Source organism: Adiantum capillus-veneris, chromosome 23, assembly GCF_014529385.1.
Source record: "Adiantum capillus-veneris isolate H3 chromosome 23, ASM1452938v2, whole genome shotgun sequence".
Lineage (NCBI taxonomy): Eukaryota > Viridiplantae > Streptophyta > Polypodiopsida > Polypodiales > Pteridaceae > Adiantum > Adiantum capillus-veneris.
Window position 1 is genome coordinate 46,863,814 of NC_140953.1, and position 27,483 is coordinate 46,891,296.

General features: G+C 47.6%; 1 protein-coding gene across 1 annotated transcript in view; it reads right to left on the reverse strand.

Moving 5' to 3' along the window:
- Positions 1-501: 501 nt before the first annotated feature.
- Positions 502-27,483, reverse strand: part of LOC147427739 (uncharacterized) — a 58,903-nt gene continuing 31,921 nt past the window's right edge. Inside the window, exons 2-6 of the mRNA XM_086497447.1 lie at positions 2,118-2,173; positions 2,005-2,030; positions 959-1,196; positions 744-883; positions 502-661 (exon numbers count right to left, since the gene is read on the reverse strand). Coding sequence (XP_086353573.1) covers positions 517-661; positions 744-883; positions 959-1,196; positions 2,005-2,030; positions 2,118-2,173 — 605 coding nt within the window. The 3' untranslated portion in view covers positions 502-516. The remainder of the gene's footprint in view (positions 662-743; positions 884-958; positions 1,197-2,004; positions 2,031-2,117; positions 2,174-27,483) is intronic.

The window sequence follows — 27,483 nt, forward strand, 5'->3', positions numbered from 1 at the left end:
CTTGTTTCCTCATCCATAAATGCAAGTGCCAGCTTAACTTGTTGAAGGGGAAGATGTACCAGATGTCAACAATCTACTCCACCATTAAGGGGGGATGTTGAGTTGTAATGGTGGAGTAGATTCATCTAGATTTCTGTTTACTTTCTAGATGTAGATTTACTTTGATTCACCTACCCTAGATCAGTGGGATCTACTTTTCCTAGATTGAAGCCACAGTCATACCCACTAATCACACCTACCTCCTCCCCTATGATTGTATATAAGAACATTGTATTGAGTCGTATCATATGAGTCGTAAATTCAGTCTTGGTGTGTTCTCTTCTAGCCTTTGTCTTTGTCATTGTCTCTCTATCAGTGATCCCTTTCAGTTAGTGTGAGGTCAAGTTGATTAGTTTCCACGAGGTAAACATAAAAAAACAGCCTTTGTGTTAGCTCAGATGAAAAGAACTTCCACAATATCAGTTTGTAAGGTGCCATCCACTACTTTGCAGGTGTACGCACTATAGACTACTCATATCACTCTACCTCATGAGAGGAGCCCAGATCAAGCACAAAGCTGGGTATCTCGTAGCTGAGTCCTGAGGATGTTGCTGCATCAATCCTTGAATGGAGGCAAAACTCTTGCAAGGAAAGCCCTCTCACTACCACAGAATCGGAGCTTCTAATGTATAATGAAGCACATTTAAACAAGAACCAACATGCATGCAAACGTATACAGTATAAGGAGGAAAATTTGTGCTTACCCTGCAGTGTACCTCGTAGCTGCATTCCTTGCATTAGCTCGAGCTTTTCCTGCAGCCTCAGCTGAAAGATCCTTGAGCTGAAAGCCCTCCCCATTGCAAGCTGAGCACAACCCAGAACCATCACAAGATCCACATTTTTCCTGCACTTAGACGAGGTTGTAGCTTCATGATGAGATTCATCCATTGCAAGATGACAAAAAAACACAGTTTCTTACCGTCTCTGAGCTCATAGCCTGTAATTTATCTTGATTCATCCACAGCAAGGCAACCGCAGAAGCTCCAACAATTACAATGGCTGCTGCAACAGACACTGCCTCTGGAGGCAGAGCATTCACAATACTAGTGTGTGTTTGCCTTACATGTCTTTTCCGACATTGAAATGTGCAAATTTGTGATCCCATGGAAGTGTAAGCCCTTTCACAAAACTGAGAAGAGGAGCCACTTGATTTACATCTGAAAGCAGAGCAAAGTCCATTAAAAATCTAAGGTTCAATCGAAATTAATAATTCTATATAAGTATTATAGCATTCCCAATAAGGTCATCAATGCCAAATAACTGTTAAAAAACTAGGTATACGCATACCCCACAAGTTCCCCTCCCCCCCCCAAAGAAGCACACGCTTCTGTGAAGGTTTGCAAGTGGTGTATTTATTTCTGCTTAGAATGAAGCCTCACAACAAAGAAATAGGGCCGAATTAGAAACTACAACATTTCAAAAGAAACTAGTTGAAAGGTCTTATGCTTTACAAGAATAAAGCGTTCAATTATGTTTTGATTTTGCAAAAGATTGAAATATCGTGTGTGGAGAACCCCTCAGTACATAGTATACAAAAGGCTCTTTGGATTTGCAAGCCCACATATCAAAATGAGCCTGTGCAAATAACTGAAATGGGAGTTTTCCGATTCAAAATACGATTCTCATCACCATCTGTCCTTTGAGAAATTCTCAAGCTAGGTGACACTTGAAAAGGAACTCTCTTAACCCATTAGCCTGTTGTCACCCAGTTTGGAACATTGTGCATGCAAGGTGAGCACTAAAAGCACAGGATATCAGAAACATATGTCTCAAAGACATCACGAAACTGACAAAGACAAGTCTCTACAACCCAATTCAAGTGCATCCTGATCAAAAAAAATTGATGCATGATGGATAGTAATGTAGACAATATTTGTACTAAATCTGTCTTCAACTGCTGCAAAAGCTATTGACACCAACCAAATAAGTAATGAAGAGGCAGAAATCCAAGGAGAATTGACTAACCTTTGTCTTCCACAGATCTGTAACACCTACACGATCAAGAATGAACAACAATGTGACATATCTTCAAATCAAATTTCCTTTGACCGATGATATATAAGCAGAAGAACAGATACCTTCAATAGATCCTTTTGACACAGCGGAGAACAACTTTCTTTCCCTCCAAAAGCTGCTGATTCAAATACAAGAAACCAAGATTATGCTAGAAAATTAAACTTAAGCTATATCAGATGAACAACAGCAAAACGTTTAAATAAATAATCTTCCATTGAAATGCTTGATCCACAAAGTGGCTTTGGCCAATCATGTTAAAGTTATGCATCTCATGAGAATGCCCACTTATTAGCTGCTCAATTTTAGGTATTTCCATTAATCATTTGTCTTTTGTCTTTTAAGATGGGTAGGGTGAATTCACTATGGAACATATAAAGGTCCTTTGGCCATCCAATCAAAATGGTCTCTCCTTCTATGACATTCTCTCTCACTTTGGGGCATGTCTGTGATCCCAGGTGTGTCTCATATGTACACTTCCATGCCATCAATTGGCCAATCATGTTAAAGTTATGCATCTCATGAGAATGCCCACTTATTAGCTGCTCAATTTTAGGTATTTCCATTAATCATTTGTCTTTTGTCTTTTAAGATGGGTAGGGTGAATTCACTATGGAACATATAAAGGTCCTTTGGCCATCCAATCAAAATGGTCTCTCCTTCTATGACATTCTCTCTCACTCTGGGGCATGTCTGTGATCCCAGGTGTGTCTCATATGTACACTTCCATGCCATCAATGTTGTGCATAGTCTCAAGAAACATTTTGTGCGGGAAACGCTCGCTGCTGCTGTTCGACGCGCCCTCTCCCCCCCACCCCCCGCTGTCCCTGTTCGCTCGCCTGCCGCCCACCCCGCTCGCGCTGCCCCTGCTCGCCCGCTCGCTGCCCACCCGCTGCCTGCTGCTCCCCCATTCGCGTTGCCTGCCCGCTGCCTCCTGTCACGCCGCCAGCCCCCCCTCCCCCCTCCATCTCTCCCCGCCCGCTGCCGCCTGTACACCCGCCTCCCCCCCCCCGGCCTGCTCTCCTTGTTCCCCCGAAGTTTTCTGCACTTTGGCTTGTGCCGCACTGACTCCTTTGGGCAGTGCTCGGCGCATCTATTTGCAGATTCTCCCCGCCACCAGTTCTTCCGCCACAGCAGTAAACACAGATGGAGGCTCCACCTCCGCCACAGAGGGACTCGTCCGAAGCCCCTCGCCCGACCCCACTGAGCCCACCATTCGACTTGCTCTTTTGCCGACAGAGCAAGCGAGCCTAGCCGCAGAGGTAGAGCGATTGCAGGCGACTTCTGTCATCTGCAAGATTCTCGGCACTCGACCTCGCAGAGGAGAGCTGCGTCACCTCTCCAAGCCCGCCTTCTCGCAGAGGTGGGCAAGATCTTGGACGTACAGATACTCGGACGAGGTTACTATCAGATAGAGTTTGAGACCTCCGAGATGGCGTCCAAGGTCATCGCCATGAGTCCACTGACCATCCGAGCAACACGTGCCCACTTTCGACAATGGAGACATGGTTTCGACCCTGCTTCGGATGTTCCAGTAGAGGAAGCAGACATCCCCATCTCTGTCTGCTTTCCGGGTTTGCGGAGGGAGTACTTACCACTTCTGTTCAGGATAGGCTCAGCCATTGGGACTGTCTTGGAGACACCTCGCACGGCAGCCTCAGTAGCTGCCAAGGCGGCTGGCATTCCCTCAGTTTGCGTTTTGGTCAGAGACACTCACACGCTCCCGAAGGTTATTCTTCTGCCTCGGGTGAGTGGGGGTTGGTTCAGACAGAGTGTGGAGTATTCGGGCCTCCCGAACCAGTGCTTCATTTGTCGACAGATGGGCCATCTAGCGAAGGCCTGTCCACGGAGGAGGCCTCGACATACACCACAGCCTCAGCCCCAACCTGCAAGGGCTGGCTAGCAGACAGAGCCAGAGACACAGCGTACACAGGCAGAGCCACCCTCTGAGCCTGGGGCTCCAGCGGAGGAGGGATGGCAGCATGTCCGTGGTAGACGACGACAGGGGCCACAACGTCAGCTTGGCACTCAAAGTGGTCCTCAGGCGCCTACTCAGCAACAGTGGGTTCCCACGGGGAACCGTTTTGGTCCACTAGAGCAAGATGAGGTCCCTGCCCCAGCCCCTATCCTAGCTTCACCCTCGACAGCCCCTCCCCCCCAGAGTTCCCTCCCTCTTCCTCATCCTCCCCCCCGCCTCCTGCTCCTGCCGCCTCTTCCCCCCACCCCTCTACCTCTGTCACTCCTTCCCGTCCCTCTTCTCCACCGCTCCCCCCCAGCTCCCTCTCCCCCCCTCCTGCTTCAGTTCCACAGTTGACCCAGGGGGCAAGGCCTTCTCCCGCGGCTAGGAGATCTCTTGGCAGCGCCTTTGCCACGAGTCGCTTAGCGAGAGAGGGACAGCCTTTCCTACGGCCCTCTCTACAAGTACAGACATCTTCCCTTGCAGCTATCCCTCGTGGTCTGACGAGCATTGACATCCGACACCGATGGGACTTCTTCGACTACGGCTTTACTCGTTTTCTCGGCGACCCCTCAGCAGACCATGAGGCAGCCTGCTTCAGGATACATGTTCTGTTCCTTGCCGCTGGGGGGACAGAGGCCTTAGACTCGGCAGTTAGCTTCTCCTTCCCCCTCTGCGGCAGAGACCAGACAGAGTGGACTCTCGACTCAGTGTTGGGATGGTTACACACACAGGTCCTAAAGTTCTCTCACCACATGGGAGAACTAGGAGTTACAGATATGCTCCAGACTTTGTGGCCATTGGCCAAGTTTGCGATGACACCTCCAGACTCAGCAGGATGTAGACACATTGTGGTCTACTTCTTTGCCGATACACAATGCTTGCCATGCTATGTATACATTCATGAGGACTCCTGGACAGAGGAGGTTGCTTTACGTACGGCTTACTCTGCTTGGGCTTGGACCAGGCATTCGTTGCAGTCACGCCTATCTAGAGGACGCTCGGATGCGGATTACTCCCCATCCAAGCCAGCCTCGAAGATAGCCTGTCTAGCTGCTGCGGCAGCATCTGTTCTCTATCGCTCCCCATGAGGATCGTCTCATGGAACGTGCAGGGACTAGGTGGGCCCCAGTTTCAACGTCAGCGGGGCCAACTGCGTCAGCATCTTCAGCGTTGTCTTGTGGGAGGAGAGATTGATCTCCTTATGCTTCAGGAGCACCATCTGTGTGAGAGCCGCATTAGACGTTGTGGTCAGCTCTTGCGTGGACGATATGATACTTTTTGGTCAGCTGCTTTTGGACCTGGAGGCATCCAGGGTGGGGTATGTATGACTATTGCGGACTCTTTGCAGCAGGCCATTGTGGGCAGAGGGATTATTGGGCCAGGCAGGGCTCAGTGGATTACTATGCAGGTTCAGGGTGGCCTAGTGGGTTTCCTGAACATCTATGTGCCCAATGTGGCGAGTACTCGTGCAGAGTTTTGGTCACAGATAGTTGAGTCTCTGCCGCAGGCAGAGCATTGGTGCATAGGAGGGGACTTTAACATGCTGGAGGACCCTTCTGACAGGATTGGTGGTAGCCATGCTACTGTGCATGGAGTTGAGTTGGCAGCTTGGGAGAGGTTCTGTATGACTTTGAGGGTCTCAGATGTTTGGCAGCATTCTGGTTTTGTGAGGCCCCCAGACAACCTTGCCTTCTCTCGATCGGACCGCAGAGTGGGAGTGAATCTATCGCGGATAGATCGCTTCTACACTAGTGACCACTTCAGTGACTTGGGAGGAGGGAGAGGTGATCACTTCATGCTTACACGCTCGGTCAGGCAGGGCTGTTCTCTTGCCCCTTTCTTCTTTCTGTTCTATGCGGAGGCGATGAGCAGGTTTTTGGTGTCGTAGCAGGTTGGTCTACGGGGCTTAGCACTCCCTATTTGGGGAGATCAGCTACTGGACGCTGAGTTTGCCGACGACTCAGCCTTGTACTTAGATGGCCAAGAGGCCAACCTCCACAGGTGTGAGCAGGCTCTGGAGACCTTCTGTTGTCCATCGGGCGCACTGATCAACTGAAGAAAGACAGCGGCTTTCTCGGTTGGTAATGCTCCTATGCCAGATTGGATGCCAGGAGAGGGTTTTGGGTGGATTCCCCAAGGACTGCAGTTCGGTACTTGGGCTGTCAGGTTGGTTTGGACTTGTCTCCCGAGCAACAGATTGCTCCCCTTCTCCTGTCTAACAGGAGAAAGTTGTTACACTGGAGCTCAGCACGACTTTCTTTGGCTAGCAAAGTAGTAGTTGCCAACCAGGTGTTGTTGGCGACTATGTGGTACATCACTTCCTGCTGCATCTTTTCTCGAGTTCTTGTATCAACCAGGTAGAGAGGCTGATCAAGAACTTCCTTTGGTCAGGACGTGACACTCAGATAGCCCGAGCCAAGGTGGCTTGGCAGGTTATCACTCTTCCTTGTTCATAGGGAGGACTTCGGATCATTGATCCAGCACAGCAAAGCAGAGCCCTTCTTGGGAAGTTCATCGTCAAAGGACTTCTTCCAGGTGAGGAGCCCTGGAAGGAGTTCTTGCTTCAGCGGCTTCGTGCTAGGGTGCCTCAGGCAGGAGGCCCTTGGCAACCTTCAACCAGATGGATCTTTACAGAGATGCGCAGAGTTGGTCTGAGCAGGAGACTGGAGGACCGCTTCGCTATGAGTTTGCTTCGATCTTGGGAGCACTTGTGGCATGGCTTGGAGCAGAGACAGCCTACGTGCACGGAGGAGCGCCTACGGCAGCCCCTTGTCTGGAACCCCATGGTTAGCACTCACAGAGGCCACTTGGTAGTCGGCCTCATGTTTCCTGGGGTCCCATGGCAACAGGTCCAGCGCGCTCTTTAGGCGACTGGTTAGAGTTCACAGGTTTGTCAGAGGAGGTGCAACCTCAGGCAGGGTCTTCAGCTTCAGGGCATGAGAGGGGTGCAGAGCATGTGCCAAGACATCTCAGAGTCAGTTCCAGCTGAGTGGCTCACGCCCCTCGAGCCAGTAGCACCCCGGTGGATGGGAGCCTTCACACGACTGGAGGTTCTCATCTCAGTCAAGGCCTGCTCAGACACTGTCCTAGCCCTTTTCTTCGAGCTTCAGAGTGGGGGACGCCTTCAATGAGTTGCAGTAGAGGCCCCGCAGGTAGCAGAGTGTTGTTTTCAGAGGATCCGAGTAGTGGGCATCTGTGGGCGGACCTTTGTCATAGACCCTGACCCAGTAGCTCTTGAGACTAGACACTGGAGGCTGTGGGCTTGGGAGTGTTGTCCACTGGCACAAGTACAGTGGGATCCTCGTGAGTGGCTATGGAGGGATCCCTTCTCTTCTGCAGACCACCCAGGAGTCCCGTTCTTTCAGTACATTGTTCGACTGGGACGTCATATACTAGCAGCACAGAGAAAGGCCCGCCCCGCTGCAGCACCTCATTGGTAGGAGGAGGGTCTCACAGCTGAGTTCTTGGCAGCCTTTTGGGAGAGGTTGTGGGACTCCAGACAGCCGAGGCGAGTCACCTTGTTTCAGTGGTTGGTCGCACACAGAGCTACAGCAGTTGGGAGCTGGCTTGTGCATGGTGGTCTCTCGGCCGCATGTGCAGCTTGTGACCACCTTGTGGAGTCAACGTCACTGTCTTTGGGACTGTCCCTCGGCGTAGCAGGTGTGGCTACGAGCTCTTCGGCTCATGCCTGCTCTCTCCAGAGTCCACGGCTCGACAGTACACTTGGGGAGCAACAGCTTGGTCCACCCTCTGAGGCCCAGCACTTCAGTTTGAGCTATCTTCCACTAGCAAGATGATAGTGATGCAGGAGGGGCGACCTACACTCCAGCCTGCTACAGAGCTTACTGCACAAGAGTGGTGCAGTGAGAGAGAGGAGTGTTGGGAGCTCGTTAGTGGCCTGACACACTAGTTCATCTGGCGGGCCCGTTGCTTCCGCATCTTTGAGGCTCGCCCCGTGCCATCAGCAGAGACTGTTCGCGATTTTTGGCTAGGGCTGATCCACACTCTCAGAGGACAGCTCGAGGGACTACAGGGCAGCTCCGACCGCATGCGGGAGCGAAGTGAGGCTTTCCTTCGACTCTGGCGTCCTGGGCCTTTCTACACCATGGTCCAAGGTGTACTCCGATGGCATTACCCACCACCTGTGTGGCTTTTCCCTCCCCCCATTTCTTGATTTAGCCCCATTGTACATATGCTGGTTTTTTCATTGGGAGAGTCTCCCACCATGGTTGTTGTAGGCCTCTCTTGAAGAGGTGGTTGTAGCCCTATGGGCAGTTTCAGTAACTAATAGCAGGATCTTTTTCTCGAAAAAAAAAAAAAAAGTTTTGTGCAATTTGTCGTTTCGTTGTTTCAACGCGTTTCATTCATCTCATTGATGCCAAGAAGAAGCAAAAAGGTTACATGGGGTGTAGCACAAATTTACATGGTAACAAAGATTGCCCATTTTTAGGCTTCACTATCCACCCATCCCCCCATCCCAACACCGTCCTAAGCCAATTCCCCTTGTCGAAACAAGGTTCACATCTTATACCTGTCCCCCATTACCCATCCAAGTTGTGTGGGATGCATCTCATGTTACTATGCAAGTTTAGCATTGGATTAAATATCATGCATACAATAACAAAAACTACTCTTCAAAAAACTCAATTGAAGATAGCGTGTGTGTGTGTGCACGTGCACGCGTCTGTGTGCACGTCAAGGTTGCATCCATACGTACGTATGGATCCGTACAGTACGGTACAGCCGTACACTACGGTTCCGTACGTACGCATAGATAGTGTAGGGGGGGGGGGGGGGGGGGGGGGGGGGGGGGGGGAGTTTCACAATTTTTTTTTTATTATTTTTTGTTCTTTTAGGGGCATCTTGCCATTGGGCAATGGACTTAAGTTTTGTTAGGTGCAGCGGAATGATTGTTTACGCTTTGCTCAAGATGAGTGCTCCGAACTGTGCTCAAGGTTCCTTTTAGTTCTTATGGAAGGGAGAGCCTTCCGTTCTTAATGGAAAGTGCTATGATCACAACAAAGTGAATGGACACTGTGCGTGCAAGTGTCTGAGACTGAGAGATAGAGAGAGAAGAGAGATACGACACCCGAGAGGTTGTAAAACCCTCCTCCGAAGGCCCCACTCTCGTCGGCGAGTGGATGATTGCACAAAGTGGTACAATGACAATGCAATGGACTGATGCAATCTGGGACTATGCCGGTTGTAACCGGCCCGTAGGGCGGTAGGCGTTGGCTCACCCGAAATTCTTTACTTTATACACACACACAGAGCACTTTGCAACGAGAACCTGTAATGGGAATTAACACTTAATCACACACACAGCTCGGAAGCTAGAATGCTCCGAGCAGACGCCGACAACCTGTAGGCCCCAAAATTGGCGCCCCTTTCGGTATTTCTTTATTCTTTAGGAGGGTAAATTACAAGGTAAGGTCCTCTGAATCCTTCACGTGTATCCACCTAGATACCATTTGATTTGGCCGAATTTCGGCAGCATAACAACCCAAAAACTTGAGCGAAACCAATTCCCATGTTGGAACTCGCTTGCACTCTCGTATACCCTCTGATTCCTGTCCAAAAACAGTAAATTCAGCACGCTGTATTCACTGGTTTTTGCCCTGTTTTCAGCCCCAAACAGTCCCCTAACTGTCCTTTGCCAGTGGGACACGATTCCCAATGATCCTGGCGTCCGTACTGCTGAAAAACAGTGAATTTACAGCGCATACACAGCGCTGATTTTGCACCTGTACGGTGAGGTTATGACCCTCACCAGTGCCTGCTTTGGAGCAGCAGTTAGCTACCCCTGTTCCTGCTCAAGGAGGCTCTTGCCTCAGCACAAAAGCATGAACCCACACAACTGTACATCAGACAAATGAGTAGCCCTCTTGTGGGGCATCACATAACTGCACGTAGGGGAGAGAGAGAGCAGTGTGTAGTGTGCAGGGCATCACTCCTAGCACCACACTATACATGAGAGGGAAAGGAAGCACTCCATAGCTCTTAACGTGTGACGGGTTGCAAATGAAGCCTCTCCCTTCTCTAAATTCAGCGCCAATTCTTCTGCAAGAGGAAAGTGCATGAAAAGTTGACACTTGGCGCATTTACAAGCATTTGCCCGTTTCGGGCTCGCCGCTTAAAAATATCCTGACCGGTTGCCCAGTTGACTTCGCGACAAAGTTATAAAATGTTCCTCTAGTCATACCGGAGGTAATGATGCGAACACTTTTCACGGCCCAAAATAGCAGTTCCCTAAATTTTAGGAGATGCTTCCGTTGGGCTCCCACTGGTCTTCTGACCATCTATCCTCATTGGGACCGCATCCAAAAGTGCAATGTGGCCCAACTGTCGGATACTTTTTGTTGGTAGTCCCACCTTGACTTTACGCCTTAATTGAGTTCACTTCCTAGTATCCACCAACTTGCTAAGTGCGACGAGGGGACCTATATGATCTTGCTCTGAGCCTAGACATCCTCTTACCATACGAATTCCAGGGCCGACCACTTCCCATCTGCGGGTGAATCTACCGTTCACATTGGCCATACAATGTCCGACCGTTTGCTACTTCAAAAAGAGGGTCTTAAACAAATAAAATAAACCCCATTGGAAAGAAACCAACAACCAAGGTTAGCAGTTGCCACATCTCTGTGACATGGTTAATAACTGCCACGTCCTCGTGACATACCCCCCTCTTGTAATCGCAAACGTCCTTGATTGCATACCATAAATACACGCCACTGATGATCTTGTGCTATTAACACTCTTTTATCATCACATGTATCCGCAAGAAAGGTCGTAACATACATAGATACAAATGACTTAATGAGGCCTTCATACTTTTGCCATTTCCATCTATGGCACTGAATTCATATGTACATTTGATGTACTAGCTCTATCATTACCCCTCCTTTGCACACGTTGGGTTGGGGCATAAGCAGGCTGTAACCCAAAGGCTTCAAGGTAAAGCTGCAATACATTTGGTGACTCTGACAGTTCATGCTCTTCCATCCACTTTGCATCCATAGGTGGATAGTTCTTGAACTTCACCAAATAACGTCTTGCAACTTGTCCTTTAACTTTTCTGTCCTTATGTGCCAAAACTTGCTCAGGTACCAAGATCTCATCAAGTTCCTCAACTTCTGGCTGATCCTCAACTGGCATATCTTCTGGCACATCACCCACGAAGGGTCTTAGAAGACTCACGTGAAACGCATTATGAATCTTCCACACATCAGGCAATTTCAGCCTGTAAGCCACATCGTTGATCTTGTCAAGCACTTGAAAAGGCCCATAGTAACGCATGCTGAGCTTAGGAAACAGCCGTTCCTTGCCCTTCATCTTCTTTAACCTTGCCTTTTCGAACCTTAGCAGAACCCAATCACCAGGTGATAACAACAATTCACGACGGTGACGATCAGCAGCCTTTTTCTGTTTTGCCTGAGTCTTCTCTAAGGCAACTTTAATCTTCTTATACATCTCATCCATGTTCTCAACATATCGATCTGCCTCAAAGATCTTGTCCTTTGTGTGCAAAATGGGAGGAACCTTTTTGCCGCCTTCAACAATTTCAAAAGGTGCTTTGCCAGTAGACGAATGCACCGTATTATTGTACGCATACTCAAGCATAGGCAAATATTGTTCCCACTTGCCCTTATTATCTGACACATAGCATTTCAGCAGATCTAAGACAGTAGAATTGGCCTCTTCTGACTGTCCATCAGTTTGTGGATGAAACGAAGACGAGAACTTGAGCGTAGTACCCATGTTCTCAAACAATCCTCTCCAGAACAAACTGGTCATGCGAGGATCACGATCACTGATAATCGATTGTGGCATACCATGGTACTTAAGCACATTGTACATGAACAAGCGTGCCATCTGATCAGATTTTATCTTCTTCCTGACAGGGATAAAATGGGCTTGCTTGCTGAACCTGCAGATAATGTCCATATACCATCACTCCCTGTTGGTGTCCTTGGAAGATCAAAGATAAAGTCCATAGCAACGCTTTCCCATGGCTTATCCGGAATCGGCAGTGGTTGTAACAACCCTGGTGCCTTTTGCCTGTCAAACTTGACCTTTTGGCAAACTATGCATGCTCGCACAAAGGCATCCACATCTCTCCTCAAGGTAGGCCAATAGAAGAACGTCTCTACCGCTTTAACTGTTGCATCAATGCCATGATGCCCTGCATACGGTGGGACATGACTCTCTTCCATGACCTTATGTCGCAGTGGCCTAGTGACACAAAGTCTGCCATGCATCATCATAAAACCATCTCTGAGGAGGTAGTGCTCATGATGTTGCCCCTCTTGTAACTGTTCAAAGATCCTTGCAAAATCTTCATCAACAGTATACTGTTCCTTCATGGCATCTAACTTATGATGATAAGGAATTGACACAGCTGAAATTTGTGGCTTTCTTGATAACGCATCAGCCACAACACTCTTCTTGCCTTCCACATGCATAATCTGGAAGTGGAACATGGAAAGAATGTTCGCCCATCGCATATGCTTTTCGGATAACTTTGACTGTGTCAAGAAGTATCGCAAGGTCTGATGATCTGTTTGGACAACAAATCAGCACCTAAGAGGTAGTGCTTCCAGCTAGAAAGCGCATGAATCACGGCCAAGAGCTCTTTCTCATAGACTTGCATAGTCCTCTCTGGCCCTTGCAAAATTCGGCTTTCATAGGCTACTACCCGTCCATCTTGCATTAGCACTGCTCCGATGCTACTGCCACACGCGTCACACTGGACCACAAATGACTTCCTGAGATCTGGCAGAACAATAACTGGATCTGAAGTCAACTTTTCCTTTAAGAGACTAAAAGCTGAAATCTCTTTTTGGGTCCATCTGAAAGTGACCTCTTTCTTTTGCAATGCGTGAAGAGGCGATGCTATCTCTGCAAAATTTTTGATAAACCTTCTATAGTAGGAACACAATCCCAAGAAGCTTCTGACATCGTGCACAATCTTCAAGTCTCGCCATGTCTTGATAGCTTTGACCTTTGCGGGATCCATTCTAACACCATCCTTTGAGACTATGTGGCCCAGAAAGTGGATCTCTTCGAGGAAGAATTCACTTTTCTTAGGATTGACAAGTAACCTGTGACTGCGCAGCTCTTCGAACACAATGGTCAAGTGACGCCTATGCTCCTCTTCATTCTTTGAATACACAATCATGTCATCGAAGAATGTTCCAACAAACTGTTGATGCGAGCGGAAAATCCGGTCCATCATTCTGTTGAACGTGGCAGGAGCATTTGTTAGCCCAAACGGCATCACTAGAAACTCATAAAGACCAAATGTCGTTCTAAACGCAGTCTTGTGCACATCCTCTGGGCTTATACGAATCTGATGGTACCCACTCTTCAGATCTATCCTGCTGAAAATTGCAACACCCTCTAAACGATCGAGAATATCATCAATGCGAGGAATAGGGAACCTATTCTTGATGGTATTCTTATTCAACGCACGGTAATCAATACACATGCGCCATGAGCCATCCTTCTTCTGCACTAGGAGCACTGGGGAGCAAAAGGGTGAAGAACTCGGCTGAATCAGCCCCTTCTCTAATAACTTCTCAACCTGGCCCATAATCTCTTTCTGCTGCGCCGCACTAACCTTGTAGGGAGGTCTATTTAGTGGGCTACACCCTGGCACCAAATCTATCCAATGGTCCTCAGGTCTCTCTGGCGGCAATTGCGACGGTAATGAATCAGAAAAACAGTCACTAAACTTTTGCAAAAATGCTGACCTTTCTTTATCTAACACAGATAAATTTGACTGATCACTATCTGAGACATCACGTGCAAAAATCAAGTACACAGAAAGATGATTCTTTATTACAGAAGTGATAGCAGAAGCAGATACAATAGGGACTGACTCTCCTTTAAGCTTTACATCCAAGATGTGAGTTTTGCCCCTATGCTGTACAGTGATCTTTTTGTTGTAGGCATCCAAGACTCCATGCACTCGGAACATCCACGGGATCCCCAACAAGGCGTCACAACCTTCCAGCGGCATGATGTAAAACTCTTCAGTGTCCACATACGACTGAATATGCAGACGCAGTTTTCCAATGATGGGAGTAACACACTCTGAGTGGCCAGGACATGCCAACCCTGCCTCTGCTGTGTACCCCATCTCTTCAGCTTTGATGCCGAGCTTCATAGCTAACTCTGGTGAGATAAAGTTGGCTTTGGCACCTGGAACAAAGAAGATGAGTGCCGTCTGATCCCTAACTTTACTCCATGCCCTGCATAACTCACTGGCATCTGTGTTGGGCCTGTCACCCACCATGTCTAGCACTAAACCTGCCGTGGGTTTAGGCTTCTTGCCTTTCTGGTCTTCTTTATCCTCTGAGTCAGCTAGCCTTTTCCTTTGTGGACAATTTATAGAAATATGACCAGGCTGCTCGCATATAAAGCATTTGTTCTCAGCCATTAGGACCTTCTTTTCCTCGAGCGACTTGCGCACAAAAGGCTTCCTTTTCTGTTTCTTTACCTGCGCTCCAGAAGTCCCAGCTGAATCCTTCTCTTTGGTGGCTTGTTCTAACCCCTGTGACGCATCAGGAGCCGTTTTCACAAAGGGCTTCTTCGCTGAATTTTTCTTTTGCTGCCCTCCTTTGTCACTGCTCGGAAATCCATTGTCCTCTCCTTTCAACAAGGCAAGACCAATGTTCGCAACTTCCATAAGCTGAGTAAGGGTAGCCACTCTGTTCTTTGTACAGTAATCACGAAGCCCTTTAGGCAGCCCACAACAATACTTCTCTATCTGCTCTGTCAATGGCACAAATCTGTAGGAGGTCACTGAGAGTAATGCTTTACAAAACCTCCTATTGTACTCCAGCAAGCTCTTGTACAAAGCTGCCGTAAGCTGGTGCCAATCTGTCAGGACATCGGCTTCAAATTCATTTGATAGCCAAGCAGATGCAAACATTTGCTTGAAGTAAACCCAAGTGGCGGGTGCCTATCCTTGCATTAACAATGTCGTCCACAATGTAAGCGCATTGTCCTTTAAGAAAGTGGCAGCTTTCCTGACCTTCGAGGCCTCTGTAAAATTCCCTCCCGCATAAGCTGTATCAAACTGCTGGAGGAAAGTGAGTGCCTTTGTCTTGTCCTCGAAACCACTGAAGGTACTGAACTTTACTGCTGCACCACCCTCTTTGTAAGCCTTCGGCTTCTCTAGTGCCCCCAAGTTGTCATACGGGATGGTCTGCAACATGGGCACTGTACTAGGCATGATCGGCACGTGTTGGCCATTCACATTTTGCATCAGAGGTGCGATATCTGGCTGCTGTCCAGAAAAACCAGCCATGCCAAAATGACCCTGTGGCACCCCAAACTGGCCCTGGTTGCCGTGGAAACCTTGCTGCATGCCGATAGTACCATACATGGGGTTTGGCATGATGCCTTGCATACCCCCGAACACTGTTCCTGGCATGTACGGCTGACTTCCAGACGCATAACTACCCATACTTTGGAACACTGATCCACCCCCGAAATACCCAGGATGTACCGTGGGTGGTGGAAAAACTGAGTGCATAGCCTGGTATCCAGCTCCCTGTCCATTCAAGACAGCATGCTGGCTCTGAAAGGTGGCGGGCTGAACCATAGTTACCGGGGAACGCCCCCTAGCCCCCGTTCCGGCGTTCCGGGGGGGCAGTTCCCTTCCCGAATGTTCCGAAACGTCCCGAAACATTTGACGTTCCGGGTGGCCAGTGCAAACCGGAACGGCCGTTCCGGAACGTTCCGAACGCCCCCAAAACGTTCCGGAATGCCCTTGGAACGGCCAACGGCTACAAACAAATTTGGCAAAAATTGAAAAAATTGAAGTAAATGTTTGGGCTTCTTTTTGAAGTGTGCAAGGCCTCAAGGACTCATAAAATGCACCCCCCTCCCCCTTTCTCTCCACAAGCTAATCCTCAAGGCTCAAGCTCTCTCCCTCTCACACTCTCAAGATCTCTCCCTCTCAAGACTCACTCTCTCAAGGCTCAAGGCTTTAAGCCTTCAAGCTCTCTTCCTCTCCCTCCCACTCTCTCAAATCTCTCCCTCTCCCTCTCACTCTCTCTCGTCTCTCCCTCTCTCTCTCTCTCTCTCTCTCTCTCTCTCTCTCACATCATCTAGTCATAGCAAGATTGAATGGTCTTCAAAACGAGTTTTTTGTGAGTATTAGAGTCAAAGCACTCTAATACTCCTTGTATTTAAACACAAGAAGCTAAAAAATGCACTATTTGGGTGTTTTTTATACCTCCCGTTCCGCGCCATTCCCGTTCCGAACCCCTAGCCGTTCCCCCGTTCCGTGGGGATCCCGTCGCCGTTCCCGTTCCGCGTTCCGGGTAACTATGGGCTGAACTGGCATAACCTGTGGAATAGGCATTCTAGCCACCTGTTCAAGCACGGGAGGAACCTGCTTTGGAGCCCCCGACTCCGCAACATGCGAGTGTTCCCTTTCCTCCTGCACCTCATGAAGTACCTGGGCTTGAGCTTCAACAAGCTCCGTACGCGGCGTAGGTTGCCTATTTTGCTGTTGCACTGGTGGCGCTTGCAAGAATTCCATAAACCTCGGATTCTGCACCAGCTGCGAAAAGACATTCACCGCGGCAACTAACTGAGTCTTAAACGCATCATCCTCAAGTTGCCCTGTCATAAAGCCCTGTACTACTAGAGGGACATTCACGTTGACAGGAGGTACAGACTGACGTGGCCGTGAGCTCTCGCCAATCTCAAAAACCATAGGAATCTCCTGCCTGTCCTTTGGAGAGGAACCCTCTTCCATAATTCCCTTCCCCTTGTCGGCCATAGTGTAATCCCCGCGTTCTTGCACTGTGTGTCTTTACCCTGAACAATCCAGGCTCACTCTTTGAGGAAAAAGTGATTGATGTCCCGGCAACGGAACCATGTAACCGGCCCGTAGGGCGGTAGGCGTTGGCTTTCACCCGAAATTCTTTACTTTATACACACACACAGAGCACTTTGCAACGAGAACCTGTAATGGGAATTAACACTTAATCACACACACAGCTCGGAAGCTAGAATGCTCCGAGCAGACGCCGACAACCTGTAGGCCCCAAAATTGGCGCCCCTTTCGGTATTTCTTTATTCTTTAGGAGGGTAAATTACAAGGTAAGGTCCTCTGAATCCTTCACGTGTATCCACCTAGATACCATTTGATTTGGCCAAATTTCGGCAACATAACAGCCCCAAAACTTGCGCGAAACCAATTCCCCTGCTGAAACTCGCTTGCACTGTCGTATACCCTCTGATTCCTGTCCAAAAACAGTAAATTCAGCACGTTGTATTTACTGGTTTTTGCCCTGTTTTCAGCCCCAAACAGTCCCCTAACTGTCCTTTGCCAGTGGGGCACGATTCCCAATGATCCTGGCGTCCGTACTACTGAAAAACAGTGAATTTACAGCGCATACACAGCGCTGATTTTGCACCTGTACGGTGAGGTTATGACCCTCACCAGTGCCTGCTTTGGAGCAGCAATTAGCTACCCCTGTTCCTGCTCAAGGAGGCTCTTGCCTCAGCACAAAAGCATGAACCCACACAACTGTACATCAATCAAATGAGTAGCCCTCTTGTGGGGCATCACATAACTGCACGTAGGGGAGAGAGAGAGCAGTGTGTAGTGTGCAGGGCATCACTCCTAGCACCACACTGTACATGAGAGGGAAAGAAAGCACTCCATAGCTCTTAACCTGTGACAGGTTGCAAATGAGGCCTCTCCCAGCTTAAAAATCAGCGCCCATTTTTCTGCAAGAGGAAAGTTCACGAAAATGTGACACTTGGCGCATTTTCAAGCATTTGCCCGTTTCGGGCTCGCCGCTTAAAAATATCCTGACCGGTTGCCCAGTTGACTTCGCGGCAGAGTTGTAAAATGTTCCCCTAGTCATACCGAAGGTAATGACGCGAACACATTTCCCGGCCCAAAATAGCAGTTCCCTAAATTTTAGGAGATGCTTCCGTTGGGCTGCCACTGGTCTTTTGACCATCTATCCTCATTGGGACCGCATCCAAAAGTGCAATGTGGCCCAACTGTCGGATACTTTTTGTTGGTAGTCCCACCTTGACTTTACGCCTTAATTGAGTTCACTTCCTAGTATCCACCAACTTGTCGGATCTTGCTCTGAGCCTAGACATCCTCTTACCATACGAATTCCAGTGCCGACCACTTCCCATCTGCGGGTGAATCTACCGTTCACATTGGCCATACAATGTCCGACCGTTTGCTACTTCAAAAAGAGGGTCTTAAACAAATAAAATAAACCCCATTGGAAAGAAACCAACAACCAAGGTTAGCAGTTGCCACATCTCTGTGACATGGTTAATAACTGCCACGTCCTCGTGACACCGATGACGACGACGGTGATGACGACGACGACTTTAGGGCTGAAATCTGTAATTTTTCTACTGCTGTCCAAAAACGCTATGGGCTGAAATCTGCAAATCTTCTATCTGCTGAATTCTGACTCTATGTCGATGACAATGTCGATGACGACGATGCGACGACGACGCGCTGAAAACGCAGATGCTGAAATCTGCGTTTTCCGGGCTGAAACTGTAAACCTTGCGGAAATTGACCGTGCGGCGAGGAACTAATGCAGGAAGGTGAGATCTGCGAGGTTCGGGACTTGATCTGCGGGTACCAAGGGCTGGAAACTGGAAACGCTGATGTTCTTTGACCTTCCGTCGCGGAGAATCTGCAAAACGCTAGGGTTTGTAGCAATGCAAAAACGCCACGACTGAAAATCTGTAAATCTGACGCCGATTGTCTGCAAAGGCAAAACGCTAGGCTGATCTGCTGTCTGCTGTAGTCGCCGGGGCTGATCTGCTATGCAAATAAAACCAGGGCTGGTTCTTCATGCAAAAACGCTAGGTTGATGGATCGGCTCCAAAAACGCTAGGTCTCTTGGGGGGGTTCTGTTGAGAAGTTGCCTGTTGAGCATGTGCTCCTACTGCCTTTTCTACCATTTAGTGCTAACTTGGGTTTGCTTATATATTAACTTAGCAAAATTGCCCTACCTACTTTTGTTGGAAAGTCACTTAAAAATAATAAGTGAAAAATGTCAAAAATAGGGAAAATAGGCTAAATGCACTGGAAAAATCCCCTGAAGGGTTCTGATGGATTCTGATGGGAATGCTTATGATCATGCTGTGTGCAACCAGAGGATATGCATCTACACTAAGTGACTGGGCATGCACGGTCTACGAATAGACTCACAAAAGTGCCAGATCACTTCTAATCTAGACTGACTAGATTGAATTGAACCTTGATCATGCTGTAGCTTGTCCACGGACACATAGCGTTGGATGTGTCACATGACATCCCCTCCTTTTCAAACTGTATGGCATCGAGAGAGATCGCCAATAGCATCCGGAATCCTAAAAGGGACTCTTTGCCGGCCCACTCTGATGTGTGGGTCGTGCGGTACTTGAACATCATAAAGGTCTGCAACGCTTGCTTCTTTGGGCCGCGTTGAAAGCGACACAAAGTCTTTTGAGTCTCCTTCAATGCTTCAACTTCGTCTAGAGTCGTGCTTCTTTCGTCTTCAAGAATCTCCATGGCTGAAAATTCCTAAAACAATCTCCAACACAAAACCATGAACATACCCATTCCATGTAAAATGAAGGAAAAAAATCTTGTCTTCTCTAAAGATTGTGTATGCAATGTAGATGAACAAATAAATGGAGTGAAAACCCGTTCATCAAACACATGCAGACAATGTGATCGAATCTTTTCTGTTTGATCGAAATCAATCAACTGTGGCAAATCACAATGGAAATGCCCATGCTTGGTGCTCATACTATCATGTGATCTTTCGGAAACTGTGTCATGCCAAGGAAGAGACATGGAATGCGACTTCCTTACATACAAACTTTTCAGCTTTTCATGAACAATCCGCATACATTCGTGCTCATCCATGAGAGAAACGTGCTCAACATACAATATGTCATGCCTAGGAAAAGGGATCACATAGCGATGCTGACTAAAATACAGGAAACCTTCACGAATGAAACACTCAAACAATGCGTGCGTATCAACCATGCGAACAAATAATACTTCCTGTGAGGGCTCTTTGGACCAAGGCTCGAGAGCCAAGATCGGTTCGTCGTGAATGATCGAATCATCCTGTGGGGGTTCTTTGGACCTCGACTCGAAAGCCAAGATCGGATCTTCGTGATTGATCGAATCTACAACGAGGTTAGCTTCGCTAGAAAAAACATCCACTAACACATCATCCTTGTAAACAATCACATCATCTTCATGCAATTCATCATGCTTGTCTTTTTCATCCAAATCATCATGTAAATCATTATCATTCAAATCATCATGCTTCTCATAATCATGCAAGTTCTGTGTGTCATGCTGTGGAGAAAAAGAGACTGAAAGAGTCTCCTTATCTCGAATCCTTTCAACCTTGTCCAGCATATTAGCAATGAGAGATGGAGAAGAAGTATCCACTCCATGAAAGACAGAAGGAGAATCACTTTTGGCATTGAGAGTTAAAGTGTTAGCCTCCCAATCAACGAGAGGGTTTATTTCACAAAACCATTTCATGCCTAAAATCGTATCACATTCTGAGAGAGGAGAAACAACAAATCTTCTAGTGAAGACAGTCTGTTGAATTGCAAACAACACATCAAGGCACTCCTTCGTGATGAGAGCGTCCATACCAGGACGAAAGCCAAAGACCTCGATAGGAGATCTCGGACTAACTTCGAGGCGGGCTCTCTCAACAAGAGAGGGGCTGATCACATCATGCATACTACCTGGGTCAAACAATATGACAAAACGGTGCCCCGACGTACGACCATAACATTTAATGAGAGAAAGGGTCTTGAGAAACTTTGGACACACCCGTGTTATCATTCATTGCACTGACAGATGTAGTGGGTGTTGAGGGTTCTTTAGATTCATTCGATTCAAGCTTAGGACATGTTCGTTTTATGTGACCCTTAATGTGACAATGAAAACAACGACCTTCGTTAGAATAAGTGCTTTGTTCTTCCGACGTGATGTATCCTCCTACAATTCCTTGTGCTACCTTTTCATCTAGAGTAAGCTTAGGTTTAGCAGTTGTGTTAGCCTTACCCTTAGATTCATTGGAAGAATTCTTTGATGAGAGACTGTTGGAAGATTGGTTAGAAAAGTTACCATTCTTACCGTTCTGAGAAGTCTGCGAGGTACTTGTGGAAGTCTTGTTCTCCTTAGGCTTTCCCTTGTTGTACTTCATCTCTTGGGCGAGAGCAATCGCTATCGCCTTGTTGAGATCGATTGGATCGAATACCTCGACATCGTACTTGATATACTCATCCAATCCAAAGAGAAAAGCCTCTTTGCGCTCATCATCCGACACGCGTGATTGGGTACCTAGCTGCAAAACACGATTAGAAAAAGACATAACCGGCATACCATTTTGCTTGAGAGCTCGCCAATCGTCCTTCAATCGTGCAAGGTATTAAGGTGGCATAAACCGCGCCTTGAGCTTGTCTTGGAAATCAGCCCAACTAAAAGAGAGGGGCGTGAAATCGTCGGCTGTCTCTAGGTGCGCGGCTAGCTGTGCCTCTTGCCATGCGTGGTACCAATTGATGGCATCACTGGCAAGGTACATAGCTGCCGTCAAAACTGTTATTTCCTGTCTTCTTAGTTGTCACAAAATAAGCATTAAATTGATGCAACCAAGAATGAATAACTGTAGCATCCATCTTACCGTCATACTTACTGAAAGTCGACTTTTCTGTGACTGGATGGTTGGAATCCGCGTCGTGGCTTGCGCCACTTGACGAACTCCCACGATCTTTGGGTGGTTCGGTCTTCGAAGCTAGGATGTGGGAAATAAATTCTTGATGACGAATCTCGCTTTGAGCTTCTCATTCATCACGCTCGCGTTCGAAAGCAAGTCGATGTTCTTCTTGTTTTACGGCAACAGCAATGCGCTCACATTCCTTAGTAAGGCGATTTTCTTCTTGTTTTGCGGCAAGTTTGGCGTTTCTTTCATCGCGCTCGCGGTCCTTGGCTTCTTGTGCACCGTCCTTTACTGCTTGTTCTTCTGCTTTGCTTGCGAGTTGTGCCAATGCAACTCGATTCGTTTCTTGTTGTTGTGCCATCATGTCCAACATCAACTGACCATCATCTCCATAGGAGTGAGGACAACTCGTGGCGTAGATGGCGAAGGGGGAGGGTTGGAAAAATCTCCTGGTGGGGAGAATCCTTCGTCGCCTCTCTCATGCTCATCACCTGAATGCGAAGTATCCATGCCGCTTCGGGTGACGACCATGCACTAGGATCTTTGGTTCTTAAGTTCACGATGAACTTGGGTTCTTGAGGGTCTTGAGGTTCTTGAGGTCCTTGATTCGTGAGAATCTTGGGTTCTTGAGGTTCTTGAGTCTTGAGGGTCTTGGGTTTTTGGGGTTCTTGAGGTTCTTGAGTTCTTGGGTTCTTGAGGGTTTCTTTCGCTTGCAAATCGCGTTGGAGAAGGATCTTGTCTTCACCCGAGTTCTACCCTTTTCTGCGGGCGCACCCCTTGGCGGCCTTGCACTCACACCAAGGTTGCTTTTTCCCACCTCACGTCGATTAACCGGCGCTAAGTGCACGGTCCGCTCTCAATGAGTGAAAAGAGACACAAGGGGAGGCTGGACAAGCCCTTCTTTCTTAGGATTCCTGGCACTCTTCAACAAAACACGATTAGGAATCGCGACGCCCAAGTACACTTGGGTTCGTGCGATCGCAACAAGCAAAAAAAAATTCTTGTGGTTCTTGTGGTTCTTTCCTTGAGTAATGCAGAACACTTCCAAAGCTCTGATACCAATGTTAGGTGCAGCAGAATGATTGTTTGCGCTTTGCTCAAGATGAGTGCTCTGAACTGTGCTCAAGGTTCCTTTTAGTTCTTATGGAAGGGAGAGCCTTCCGTTCTTAATGGAAAGTGCTATGATCACAACAAAGTGAATGGACATTGTGCGTGCAAGTATATGAGACTGAGAGATAGAGAGAGAAGAGAGATACGACACCCGAGAGGTTGTAAAACCCTCCTCCAAAGGCCCCACTCTCGTCGGCGAGAGTGGTCTACTTATGATTGCACAAAGTGGTACAATAACGATGCAATGGACTGATGCAATCTGGGACTATGCCGGTGACGACGACGATGATGACGACGACGACTTCAGGGCTGAAATCTGTAATCTTTCTACTGCTGTCCAAAAACGCTATGGGCTGAAATCTGCAAATCTTCTATCTGCTGAATTCTGACTCTATGTCGATGACGACGATGCGACGACGACGCGCTGAAAACGCAGATGCTGAAATCTGCGTTTTCCGGGCTAAAACTGTAAACCTTGCGGAAACTGACCGTGCGGCGAGGAACTAATGCGGGAAGGTGAGATCTGCGAGGTTCGGGACTTGATCTGCGGGTACTAAGGGCTGGAAACTGGAAATGCTGATGTTCTTTGACCTTCCGTCGCGGAGAATCTGCAAAACGCTAGGGTTTGTAGCAGATGCAAAAAAGCTAAGGCTGAAAATCTGTAAATCTGACGCCGATTGTCTGCAAAGACAAAACGCTAGGCTGATCTGCTGTCTGCTGTAGTTGTCGGGGCTGATCTGCTGTGCAAAAACGCCAGGGCTGGTTCTTCAGGCAAAAATGCTAGGTTGATGGATCTGCTCCAAAAACGCTAGCTGAGAAGTTGCATGTTGAGCATGTGCTCCTGCTGCCTCTTCTGCCATTTAGTGCTAACTTGGGTTTGCTTATATATTAACTTAGCAAAATTGCCCTACCTACTTTTGTTGGAAAGTCACTTAAAAATAATAAGTGAAAAATGTAAAAAATAGGGAAAATAGGCTAAATGCACTGGAAAAATCCCCTAAAGGATTCTGATGGATTATGATGGGAATGCTTATGATCATGTTGTGTGCAACTAGAGGTTATGCATCTACACTAAGTGACTAGGCATGCATGGTCTACGAATAGACTCACAAAAGTGCCAGATCACTTCTAATCTAGACTGACTGGACTGAACTGAACCCTGATCATGCTGTAGCTTGTCCACGGACACATAGGGTTGGATGTGTCACATGACAAGTTTATTGTATTATATAGTGTATTCCCATTTTTCTGTCTTTTTGATGGTAGAGTCTAGACTGGTCACTATAGTATGATGTATCCATCTTTGTATGAGGATTGATAATCAATCCTCAATCTTGACTCTTGATGTTTTATGTATTTTAATTCCGGTATCATCGTATGTTGAAGTTCAATCGTGACTCATGTTTAGTGCTATTGAAATTTGACTAAGTGATGTATTCTAAGAGTTAAGTACGGATAACATTTGAAGCAATATCTAATGGATGTTTCAAGTAGTATCTATGTCTAGACTCTATGTAGTTCCTAGTATGTATAGGCTAAAAAAGGCTAAAGTCCCTATTCTTTTTGTTACAAATGTTACGTACTGGTCACGTACCTTAAAGGCCGATCCGTACAGAAGTACGCACCTTACGTAGTGATTACGTACCGTACACTCCGTACCTTTCCACCTTGGTGCACGTGCACGCGTGTGTGCACGCGTGCATTTCACAAAGACAGAATGTGCATCGCTATGCCTCGCATCCCTTATGGATTACAACAAAATGGGATCAATGGCATGTTCAGAGGAGGGATGCCTTCTACCTTCGAGATGAATTTTAGCATAGAGGGCATGTTACAAGCTTGGAAACTCCAATAGCAACACACGAACAAAATCTGCAAATAACTGAACTTGACTAGAGAGAGAGAAAGAGAGATATACATAGATAGATTGGATTATGGTCCACGAAGGCCAGATATGACCCATGGGACCGGATAAAAAAGCAATACAACAGTTTTTGCCAAGTGAAGGCAATGAGATACATATCAGTTAAGGATTGAGGGTCAGTAGGCAGGGTAAAGAAAAGAAAACAAAACCTAATGGGAGTCAAGTGAGAAGGGGAGCAACTCTAGGAGTTCGAAAGTCCTGCTGATGGCTTCGCCTCAACGGTAGATCGCCGATTTACCTTGCTTGCGGGCTTCGTACATCTTCTCTTACAAAGAAAATAGAGTCGACTCAAATATAGGCAAGCTAAACCAATTTATCTCCAGCCAAGGCCTTTCACTTACGCAAGGAGACCCTATCTGACTTTTGATTCAGGGTTGGTAGATCTAGAGGAGGACAAGCAACCATGGAAGTACATGAAACCTTCATTTAAATCTTTGTCAATAGCACAAAAGTGGAAAGTGGAATATACGGAAACCCCGCTCGCTGTTGCTCTCGCTCACACCCCCCCCCCCCCCCCCCGCCCCCGCGCGCACGCTCAGCACCCCCTCTCTCACGCCATCACTCTGTTGCCTTCAATAAATAAGTACTAGATATTTTTATTTTTACTTGTTTCTCTTGGACCCTTGAAAAGGTGCAAGTGGACATTGCATGGCCAGTGTGAAACGCCTGCGGCCAAATAGGTTTCTCAAATCGGGAGTCTGGGTCGGTCAGTCTGGGACTGATCGGGCCAGTTAGCACTGAATTCTGATGAGTATTTCCGCCTGTGCCCACCAAACGAAATCTGGGCCACTCGAAAAGTCACAACTTTATAAGTGAGTGGGAACTAGGGAATTAACTCAAAGGGGCAAACTGGACACTTGGCAGGAGGAGGTCAATCTGCAGGACACCTCAGCAAGAGGAGGCGCCCAATTTGAGAGAGGGGCTGAATTTTACACACAAGTGACCTACAGTGTGTGTGTGAGTAGTGGGTGCAGGTCAACAGCTTTAATGGAAAGCTTGCCTTCTCCTCTGTCTCATGTAGCGCGATGATTTGCTCTCGTGCATCTCTCTCCCCCCTTTGGCACATATGGTAATGCCTCACTAGCTGAACATGTACAGTTCTAGGGGTTTATGCACGTTTGCCAAGGCAAGAGCCTTCTGAACAGGAACCGGATTAGCTAATTGCTAATCCCCCACAGGTACGCACAGTTCCATCGCGAAAGATTGCAAGTTCGGAGAGTTTTCTCGCATGAAAACTCGTCCAATTCACAGGGGAACTGTCCCATTGTGTGCAGGAGCCCTTGGGACACGTGTAGATGTGTTCGCTCCGCTAAAAACGATCCGAAACAGGGAATTACAGCCTGCTGTGTTTTTCTGCAGGTTTAGGGTTTCGCACCTAAACTGCAAGGGAACAACGGGGGAGCCTCGTGAGAGCCTTGGGATGCGTGTACAGGCTTTTGGGCACCCGGCAATGAAAAACAAGGAATTACAGTCCTCTGAATTTCTTTGATAGCTCACCAAAAAGCTTCCAGATAGCGAGGGAATCCGCCCTAGATAGGTACTTTTGACCTACAGGGGTTTTTGCGCCGTTATGCTGCCGAAATCAGGTCGAAAACCTACGTTTTCATCCCTCGCCAGGTTTGGACAGCTTTGTGAAAGCTTGTGCTAAGAGGTCAAATCGTCTATCTTGATTTGAATAAAGAAATACCGAAAGGGGCGCTAGTCTTTGGGGCCTACAGGGTGTCGATCTCGTGTGCGCGGTGACATTCTAGTCGTTGGACGCAACTGTGTTCTCTTTCCTTCTCGGTGCTCTGTGTAAAGTTAACAGGTAATTGAAATAGTACCGCCCTCTACGTTGTACAAGCCAGTTATATGGTTCCATCGACGGGATAGTCACTTTTTCTTCAAAAAGTGCAGCGTGGATTGTTGTGGGTGAAAGCAACACAAAGCTTGTCGTTATGGCAGAGAAGAGAGACCAAGTACCTGAAGAGGGATCTTCCTCACATGGCACAGAGAAAATTCCTTCGACTCTTCAAGAAGAGGACAGGTTGTTTAGAACTCAACTGCGTTGCTGCATGGACATGTTTCAGCAATTAGCTAACAACCCAAGGATGCAGGAGTTCTTACAGGCTCCGACACATGGTTTTCAGCCTCCTACACATGGCATGACTGAGCCGTTGCAGGAAAAGGAGATTTCCAATGCGCAAAGGACTCATGATGCTCGAGGGAAAGCCCATGTGGTTGAGCAATTAGGGGTGTCCAATGATCCAAAGCAACTTGCTTTAGCTGGACAGGAACCATTTGTGAATGGTCAAGGGAGTAATGAACAGGCGATGCGTCAGACCCTTCCATTACCTAATACTTATCCTGGTTATTCTGGAGGTGGTTCAGTGTTTCAAGCTATGGCTGGAGCTTCCACAGGTTATATGCCAGGGAATGTGTTCGGGACAATGCAAACAGGCATGGGTAACCCTATGTACGCGAACATGGGTGTCCAACCAGGTTTTCAGGGTGCCTATGGCCAATTTCAAATGCCTGGAACACAATTTGGTATGGCTAGCTTTTCGCAACCATACGTACAAAATGCAAATACGACAGGTAAAACACTTGATGCAAGTGCTCGAATGAACAAACATGGAGCACCACTGTTACAGGCACTTGTTTATGATAATGTGGCTCCTTTGAGTCAGCTTAAGGATTACAAG